General features: G+C 35.3%; 1 protein-coding gene across 1 annotated transcript in view; it reads right to left on the bottom strand.

Annotated features, from left to right (window-relative positions):
• The window catches only part of LOC134799846 (uncharacterized), a 17,868-nt gene extending 12,328 nt beyond the window's left edge, over positions 1-5,540 (bottom strand). Inside the window, exons 1-4 of the mRNA XM_063772247.1 lie at positions 5,262-5,540; positions 3,951-4,087; positions 3,657-3,803; positions 76-162 (exon numbers count right to left, since the gene is read on the bottom strand). Coding sequence (XP_063628317.1) covers positions 76-162; positions 3,657-3,803; positions 3,951-4,087; positions 5,262-5,309 — 419 coding nt within the window. The 5' untranslated portion in view covers positions 5,310-5,540. The remainder of the gene's footprint in view (positions 1-75; positions 163-3,656; positions 3,804-3,950; positions 4,088-5,261) is intronic.
• Positions 5,541-10,621: the final 5,081 nt, after the last annotated feature.

Below are 10,621 nucleotides of genomic sequence, written 5' to 3'. Positions count from 1 at the left end.
TCTTCTACTATATATTTCGATTGCCATATTGTTTCACCTTGAGACGAGGCCATGACATATTAGTAGATCAAATACCTGTCTAGTTTGACGTTGCTATGCGCCATCTGCACGCATCCCGGTCCTATGAATACTATCTCTTGGAGCTTTAGTGTGTCGAAGAATCTGCAATCAAACCAATATTTGTATTACAATTGCATCCTCTTTAATATCGAAATAAGAGGATTGGGATAGTTGATTTTGACTACTCTGTTCGCTCAATGTCTAAATCTACAACAGAAATCATTGATGTTTATTCTGAGTTTTGAATTTTTGATGTTCTTTGCGCCAAAAGAGTGTTAAATTCAATGCCATATCAGCACACAAAACGACAGAACTTGAGTTTTTGTTGGCTATGGCGGACCCAAATAGAACATGTACGAGTATGTCAATGCACTGTACACTGCATCGTGTGAGTGTATCCATACTTTTAAATGTATTTGGTGTAAAGTAAACATATAAAACATATATTACGCAACTCGTGCATTCTGTATTTGTATCAGCGAATGGAAAATCGCCATTTGTACCTATCAGGTGCCTTGATATCAGTTTTCTAATTTCCAATTCATCACGATACATTTGAATTTAGGCGCAAAGCGTGCTTGCATACGAAACCGTAACGATGCAAATATATGTGCATACATTTAGTTACTTATCTATATCATCGGTCATATCGTTTTCTGCTACGATTTGATACATCATGATCATACAAAAATCGACTCTATGAAGTTTATATTAAGATAAAAATTTGAAGTAGTCAATAGACTTGTTGCAAGGGGTAAGTATACAAGAAACTAGTATTTGCATAATGTCAGTTTAGAAATGATTGTTGATAAAAAAATACATAAATCCATTTGTAAGTTTATGCATTACGTGAGGAGGGAACATATTTCTTTTTGCTGGCTACAATCCGCGTGTGGATTAAAAAAAATCGTGAAAGTGCGCGTTTCAGTTTTTTTTAGGAAGTTGTAGTAAACAGCTAAGTTAGTGGTTTGACTGAATATATCCATATCATTAAGTTTTTGGTGCACATCAAACCCTTTGACTATTCTTATTCTTCAAATCAAATCAAAGCATTTATTTTCAGGCTACTAAGGCCCATAGATACATACCTTACAAACTAACATATATCTATATACAATAATAAAAAGCTTAAATACAAAAAAAATCATTTTCGTGACGCAGTTTTCTGTTGCGGCGTCACTTGGTCTGGTGTAGGATTCGGCAGATTCCCACGGAAAACATAAAAACTCAAAAATGCGCGTTTTCCCAGAGATAAGACCTAGCTAAATCGATTTTTCGGCCCCGAAAACCCCCATATACCAAATTTCACCGAAATCGTTAGAGCCGTTTCCGAGATCACCGAAATATATATATATATAAGTATATAAATAAATATACATGAATTGCTCGTTTAAAGGTATTAGATAGATAATTTCTCATCTTTTCCTCTTTCGTCTTTGTTAATTTCGTGACTATATCTTAGACACGTACTTAGTTGTAGTACCCCAAACAGATTTATTGATTTATTTTTTAGTTTATGTACACATAAGAATCCTTGCAAAAATTTACACAAAATAGGCCTAGTTTCCTATATTGCTTAGACTATATTTTACAAATAAATGTAAATTATACAATTATAAGTATCTACCTAACCTAACCATATCATGAAGTGGTCAATTTTGAAGATGGCATTTCATGAAACGATCAAAATCCATAGATCATAAATCATAATAATGGCCACGATTAGAGACACGTCATATATATTTTTTCCGAATTGCATTAAAACGAATACGCCATTTAAAGTAATAGTTGATAATGGTTCAGGAAAAAAAACTTCCTATAAAATTACTACGAAATTATTTAACACAGCATTCATCTGCGTAACAATGATAGCATTCGTTACACAATGTTGCTTGGTCACGTAGTTAAATATTTTTATTGAAGTATTTGATGCGTAATGTTGAAGATAGTGTATCGGATGAGGAAATCTTAATAATTGTGCTAATTGTTATTTTAAATAGCATACGTAATGAGATAGTTGTCTGCATCTTGCGTATACGTTAGACATTAGAAGTTATTTGATATTGTGCAAAGTGGTTACTTACCTACTAAGAGTAAGAGGCAATAAATAAATTTGTAAATAAGCATATTATATTGATTTTTTACGATAAAACCTACTTTTATCTTATGTTTTAGTATTTTTCAGATATAGACGTGGTATGCAATCGTTACAGCTTAATTGAAACGTGATTGAAACATATATCGCGTTGTTCATAAATCTATTAAATCTAACATACCATTGATAACCGTTAATTAGAAAGGGACAAAATTTAACCGATGTTTGACAAGTTGTACGTTTTATATCTAGTGCAATTGTCGATAACTCTTTTAGTGATTCTTATTTTTTCCATTAAAAAGCATACATTTGAATAATTAAAACTTATATTGCGCACACTGAAGTCACAGAGGCGAGAAAGTGGACCACATGAAACGCTTATACGCATACTTATCACTTTGCGTAACAGACGTAACTTAGCTGACCAACGTATACTTTACACAGGTGATTCCCATCAGTTTCCTCGTAAATAATCAATACAATAATGCTATGTAAAACTTTATTACAATTATGTATTACGCCAGGATCAAAAGAGAACATAAGCATAATTATACCTCATCCACCGTATCAAGCTGGTACAAGAATTCTAAGAAAGCATGCAATTGGTCAGCGATAAGAGTAACCAATAAGCACATGATGGCATAAACCTACCTACGTGGTGATGGCGGGCAATTTGTCTACGCAAATCTCTTTTTAAGTTCCATTTAGACAGCTCAAGAACAAGTTCGCAATGCAAGTGGTATTTGGCTGATCGTTCCCTACATTGTAGGTAGTTAGCAAATGTACTTATCGAATATTGCATGCAAGTTCTTGAACAGTCTAAATGGGGCTTTATATAGCTGGAGTTGCTGGTTGTAAGAACTCAAACAATGTAAGTTTAAGTTAGAAGCTTTTGAGTCCGTTTTACGAGACACAACGCTTAAAAGATTTCCTATGAGCAATGAGTAGAATCCTTTTTTGCATGTTTTTGAAGCGTGATTCAAAAGGACTTGCGACCTACCGTCGTTCATTTTAACCCTTTAACCATTTGACATTCCTGTCTAGTCATTCGATTTCGAACCGTAATTCTTATACTAGAGATGCGGGTTAGTTCCCGATTCGCCGGATTCTTGTTTCGCCGGATTCCTGTTTCGCCGGATTTACTTATAGCTACGTCACAATCTGAATATACGAGAATCCGACGAAACAAGAATCCATTCGCCGGGAACTAACCGAGATGCGTTTTTGTTTTAGGTTTGATGGCAAGTAAAAAAAAAACAGTATGTTGCCGCTACGGACTAAAACGGGTTAAAGTTTTTATTTATTTAATTACCCCCTTATTCATAAACGTTTACTAAAGTTGACAAGCCGATAATAATTGTTTGTCCCTTTCCGACGTATTGGTATGATGGAAAGGGACAAACGATTATTATCGGCTTGTCAACTTTAGTAAACGTTTATGAAAGGGGGTTAAAATTTAAGTTTAAGTTGTTTTATGGAAACAAGTAAAAGAATGACTTACTGTGGCATAATTTTGTGCATGAACTGCATGAGCTCCGCCCGGCTGCAGTCCGCCACGTGTATCTGCAGTACGTTTGTGTGTTTCTTGAATATTCGCGCTAGGAATGCGCATTTGTCCAACTGTTTCGCATTGAGCTTGAGAGATTTCCTGAGGAAGAATTTACTTCAACTTCAACATTTATTCAACAAATAGGCCACAAAGGCACTTTTACACGTCAATATTGAATTTACATACAAGCAAAAATAATAACAATACATCAACAATTTTATAAAGAATGAACAGGAGACAACTAACCTCCGTCCTTCATACATGAGCAGGCCACTGCGCCAGTGCCGGCTGGTGGACATGGCGGCTAGGGCATCCTCCAGGCTCAGGTGCTCCAGGATGCAGCTCAGAGGCAGCAGCGGCAGGCAGCTCCAACCTACCGACATCTGCAACAAATAAAAATTTTTTTGATAATGGATATCAAGTTTGAAACAGTAGATTAAACAAGGAGCAATTTAAAGCTCCAAGTTTTTATCACTTTTGGCTAATAAGTCAACATTTTAAGATTTTTGCTGCTTCCACTTTTTTGGGCTGCCAGAGTGAAACCATTGTTTTACAAGATTCTAATTTGCCAGATGTGCAACATCATAGGCCATCTTGTAAACATGTTAGTAAAATGTGCTTGCTGCAACATTTTTTAAATAAACCCTATTACAGTTGTCTCCTGGCTGACAACAGAATATAAATAGTTGATGTACCCAAAATAATTTAATGAAAAAAAAAAGCCAGTACTACTTATTTGGTCATTCTATAAATGCCTAATCTCAATAATATTTAAAGCATGAATTAAATTTTAGACATAGATAGGAATACAAGTCTGGTAAAAGTTAAGTGTATGTTTTTATTTACTACAAAATATTTATGCCATATTAATAGCCTCATAAAGCAAACAGAATTTATAAATATACTAAATATAATTCCTCAGTATTTAAACCTTTTGCCATATGTTGGAATGAAGACCTTAACACATTGATAACACAGACATCTTGCATTGATCTACATTTGCTGGCATTGTCTGAGGCTAAAAATAGATTTACAAGGACACTCTGAAGGTTGTTTGCAAATGGAGAAGGAAACCAAGGACATACATATAACTTACTACTCTAGAAAGGTGAGGAGAGGGGTACGCAGAAAAAACTATAAGTACCTATCTTTGCTTTTCTAGTTTATATCAGTGTTTTTATATATTAAAAAGTTGTATTTTCGTAGCAAATCTGCATCAGAACGGTAAACAATGTTAACGCAACACGAATTATAACGTCACAGACCAATATTACTCGTGCGTAACTGACAAACCATAAAAAACTAGCACATTATAACTCTCAGCTGGCGGACAAGGTGTGACGACATAGAAACAGCTGTTTATGAAAATATGCCAATTATTACTCACAACAAAGCCAGAAACTGCGCACAAAATTCTTTACGCCAAAAGGAGGAACTTAAAAAAACCCTAAAAAGGCGTGTTAAAGCCAATAAAGTGATATCCGTGAAATAAATTAATATTGAGGAGAGAAATTGCGACGAAATAAATCGAGAACAAGAAAAGGTCAATAGATGTACCTTGATTGTATGTGTTGTTTTGCTCCTCTCTCCGTTGGTTACAAGCATAAAACTGTACGACTATTCAATAAGAGAAAGTATTGATGGTTTTTACTTATTATTTAACCATCCATTGTTACTACACTCTTTAACGCGCAACGCAAAATAACGACCAAACTCGGACTCGAATGATATCAAATGCCTGGGAACACGTTAAGCGTTTTTTGTGATCACTACCAAGGTGAAGTTTCAATGCTCATTGCTAAAGTCTTGCAGGCAGGAGTAGTTCGTCTTATACTTGAAAAATATTCAAAAATTCTGCTTTTATGAGGAACTTTCAGTTTTAATGTTCTTGTTATGTTATTACAGTGGTAAAATCAACATTTAGGTTATTCCTGCAATTCCGAACATGCTTATATTTGATGAATTCTGAAAAACTTCTTACAGAACCCTCGTTCGAATACCTGATTCATACTAGTCCGGTAGCAATAACTTTTGAAGTTATAAGATTATTAATGTTGCTTATTTTTTACATATAGTTTCCAGACCACATACCAAACCTAATAATAATAATTTGTGTCACCCTAGGTATTTGCTTAGGTAGAAATTTAGGTATTTCTTTTTTTAAACAGCATTTGGTAAAAAAAATATTCGAGATGAAATTCTTTGTTTCCCTGTAAAAGCAAAGTGGCTTCCGACGTACACACGCATTTTGTGTCATTATTATCCACGGGTATAATGACATTTAATAAATACCTAATAGTGACCCTAAAATGCCTAAAATAAAATTATAGTCGGTAAGTGAAGTGTTGTACTTCACAGGATATTACAATATGTTATTCCATCAAATGTGTGTCAAATTCATCCACCGCTTTTATTTTTAATATTTTTTTTTCTTATAAACATCATGTATCTGCCACAAAAAAAAATTCATGTTATTAAGTTTACGTCTACATTATTATAATGCCACATCAAGACAACATTCATAATTTGGGTCATTTTCAACAACGGTTTTTTACTATTTGGCTAAATAAAACTTTGCATGAACGGCGTACGCGGGGAGGGCTACCTACGCGGGTAAGGTGCTTGTTAGATGAACATTATGGCCCCTTTACACGATGGGCCAACGCCGGCCACTCCAAGGGACGCAACCATGCGGTAGAATGAGATAGCAATATCACTTGCTCCCTCTAACGCATAAATGCGTCCCTCGGAGTGGCCGGCATTGGCCCATCGTATAGAGGAGCCATTACAGTGTATTTATTTCATTCGGAGGCATAATTACATTAAATCTTTTCATAGTGTGGGAGTAAGTATGTTGTAAGTATATTAAAAAATAAAATGTAGGCTCCTCATACTGACCAACATTCGTGACGTTCGCAATCAAAATTTAGCACTTTATCCTTGCCATAAGGACTCTCTGACAGGCTATTTGTATAAAGATACAATTAAACGACAAAGTGGTCCCTACCTTTTGAATGAGAATGTCACATCAGCGACTTTTAAAAATAACTTATATTCGATATTTAGTACACTTTTTAAGATTATTTTAAGATGCAATGTATTGCTAATTTTGTGATGTATAAAGCGTGGCAAGCAACGTCAATTACAATGATGATGGTGTACATTGAATAGGTACAAGACTTCATAAATTAAAAAAAGTTATTGAAAAAAATATATGTTCGTTTGAATATACAATATATATACAGTGGTACTACTAAACGAAATTAATAACTAGCTTAAATCTAAAATAGGCCCTTGAGGCATTGTACCAAGGATGCTGGCTGCATTTCCTCGCTGTATCGCAATGCTGATACGTTGTGCGAGGTAGCCGCCAGCTCTTCGGTCACCAGTTACGTCAACCAGACGCTTCGCGATTTCTGCGAACAACTTATGCGCGCTGGGACCCCATGGACCTAGAGTTTCAACACCAAATGGTACAAAATGGTACTCGTTCGTTTGAGGAGCAGAATAATTGTTTTAATTATTTTGGTGATACGGCCTCCACCGGGTTAGTATAATCATGAGAAAAAATGTTGGCTTGCGATTATCGTTAGCTACGCCCCCCACAACATAGCATGAATTGAATGCAATGAAAATATTTGCACTTACATGTGCAACTATAATATATATGTACCTTGTTGATACACAATACAAAGACTGATTTTATTAATTTTAGTAATATATATTATTACGATTATACGATACCTTTTGGTTCAATTAGCGTAAAGGACAAAATGCTACTTTTCAGGAGACGCGAAATACTGATTTTTTTTTAAACGTTTATAATATATTTTTGTTGTTTATCGAGCAATGTTTTTGATGTGTATTGGAAAAGTACTCAAAATGTTAGTCTTTTTAACCTGTTTTCGCCTCTTTACGCCCATGAAATTATTGATAATTTAGTGAATCTTGTTTATTAGGGGGTCGTAAGTTACGTTATCAGACTATTTTATACCACATTCGGGGTGTATTAGTTACCAGTCACGGTACACATGTTAACTCTTCTCAGCATAATTTACTGTTACGAAGCTTAAAAATGTATCAAACGGTAGTTGATTATGCCAGGTATATCCCGATTAGAGCTATAATTCATTTTTTTTTGATAATATAGTAATAATAAAGAAAACACAGGCATATTATTTCCGGTTGTTTTCATCTTGCTAACGGCGAGTACTTGCACAGACATAATCTCGTAGCCAGAATTATTCACCAGCAGCTTGCCTTGGCCATACGGCCTTGTGGACCGCGAAGTTCTCAGCTGCGCCAGTTCTCGAAAATGGCCGTACCACGCTCTATTGGGATCGATCTATCATCACTGACAGAACTATTGTAGCCAATAAGCCTGAAATCGTGCTGATAGATCGATCGCAGCGCCGGGCCGTGCTCGTCGACGTCACCATCCCCCATGATGAGAATCTCGTGAAGGGCGAGAAGGACATGTCCAGTAAGTACCTCAACTTAGCTCATGAGATAACCGCCGTGTGGGATGTTGATTCTACGATGTCGTGTTGGTGAATGGCCTCATAGCGAAGAGTCTCGACTAACACCTAGAGAGACTCTCGCTGGGTGGTTGGATCAAGGGTCAGACGCAGAAGGCAGTAATTTTGGACACGGCGCGTATAGTACGTCAGTTCCTCACGCTGCGACTAACGGCAGCTTGGGCCCTGCCCCGCTGCCGGCGGCACCCTAGGTTAGGTTTTGATAATGTGTTTATATATTTTTTGTAATGATTTGTAAGTGTTTTTATATTGTACTTTTATTCCACATTGTAAAACCCTAACTTAAGACCTAAATTAAATAAAGAAGAAAACACAAATAATACAAAATAATTACATGCTCAAAAAGTACCTAATATTCGGGAATGAAGGTAAAGTAAATGTCGCACTGCCTTATAACAATCATAACATAACAGCTTTTAATCATAACAAGGGAAGTAATAGATCGCCTAGCGATGATTAGAATGAGCGTATTATTATCAAGCATTTGGACGTTTACTTAATTAACAAAAGACTATAATTCTATACAGTATGTTATAATAGGTAATAATTGGTTCACTATTTCAAGTGGTCTTATTTTAAAATACGGTTTGTAAATTCCTATTTAAGTAGTAATTTCTGTGTTATTTAGACCCCGTTACCTTTAACTGCAATAATTTATAATTTCAAACGTTTAAAAATATTTTCTGTTAGAACGATTATGAAACAATTGAATGAATGAATGATTTTATAGGACATTCGCTACACAGATTGGCTTAGGGTCGGTTGCACCAAACTGTTCGTATCGTTAAAGAGTTCGCTAAATTTTATTTTTATGTATGGAAAATTTCATAATAAAGCGCCGGGGCGCGCCGGCTGATGTTGATCAGTCTGTCAAATGTGGTTGGTGCAACTAGCACTTAGTCGATAAACAACGATATTATAGAATATAAGAAATTATTGATAACCGATTATGTGGTTTGCTCGAACGCAGCCCTACGGTAGGTGTCAATGGTGACACTAGGACTGGCGCGACCCGGACTGTCAGATAGGCATCGCCCGCCATTACTGCGTCGGAGTGTGATTTACTTGAAGCTACGCCTGTTTTCCAAGTTTTATGTATTAAATCCTTTATTTAATAATGTATGGTGTTTTCTCTCTTAACATTATATGTATAATATACTATAAGAAATTCCACTGCGAGTAAAACGATGATAGTTGTTGAAAAACACCGAGCTGAAGTTTTTAATTTGAAGAGCAAACATTACATTATAGTAATAAAGGACCCATAAAACTATTTATTTATTAGGCATTCTAGACCTTTACGCCCATGAACAAAGATAACTGCCGAAAAAACTTTTAGTGTAATTGCTTTGAAAGCAAAAGCTAACAATATTTATATATTTGAAATGTGCTAATTGAGCTCTTTCAAACGATATACAACACGTCATCATTACTTATTTTTATTTTTTTGGTTCGTGACTTTATGACCTCTAGAGGGCGCAGTGTTCATAACCAGCGGACGATTAAGACGATTCGAATGACATATCGTTTATCAAATTATAATGAGTACTTAAGAAGTTATGAGCGAACAGATAAACATACATACATACCCACATACATACCAGTCAAAATCATAACCCTCCTTTTGCGTTGCCGTAGTCGGACGACAAAAGACATGTAAGTCATTTACAACAATATTTATATTTAGCGGTAACCTTTACGATAATATCTATGAATTTCTAATTTATACCTGGTCATTTACGCCCCTTGTGATAAGCTGTTGTTGCAAGCTCATAGTGCAAAAATTGGGTCGTAAAGGCAACTTTTTAAGAGATATCGAAATTTTCAAAATACAGAACGAAAGCGCTTGGAATTCTGAACAAAACTGTATATAACGACTACCGTAGGCTCAAAGGGCGTAAGGGACAAAATTGCGAAAATGCAGTTATACTCAGTATTTTTTTCTCTATCGAATAATATATTTAAAATCTCGATAACTTGAAAAAAATGTCCGTTAAGCCCTATGAAAAATCAATGCTTGAACGCATTTGGCCGGATCTGCGAATTCAACTGCGTAACTCCCAACTTTGTGTGCGATACGCCCTTTTGCATCGGAAATTTTATTAAATATGTGGTAATTTTTTGTACGTTACGCCTCTTTGAAGTAGCTTTTTGAGTGCTAAATGTACGTTACGCCCACAACTAATGGATATTTATACGAGTGTTAGATAATTCAATGTAAAAGATACGGTTCCATACTATGTATAATTTCGGGTTTATAATTGTTCCTTTTTTGTGTTTAAGTGGGATGACCTTGTCAATTTTTTAATTAAGTAGGTACTTGCATTACCTGCTCATATGCTCATTGCTTTATTTATAGGGTTACTAAATTTTGATAAT

This window comes from Cydia splendana, chromosome 2 (assembly GCF_910591565.1).
Source record: "Cydia splendana chromosome 2, ilCydSple1.2, whole genome shotgun sequence".
Taxonomy (NCBI): Eukaryota; Metazoa; Arthropoda; class Insecta; order Lepidoptera; family Tortricidae; genus Cydia; species Cydia splendana.
The sequence above is the reverse complement of the archived record's forward strand: the minus strand, read 5'-3'. Positions and strand labels throughout refer to the sequence as shown.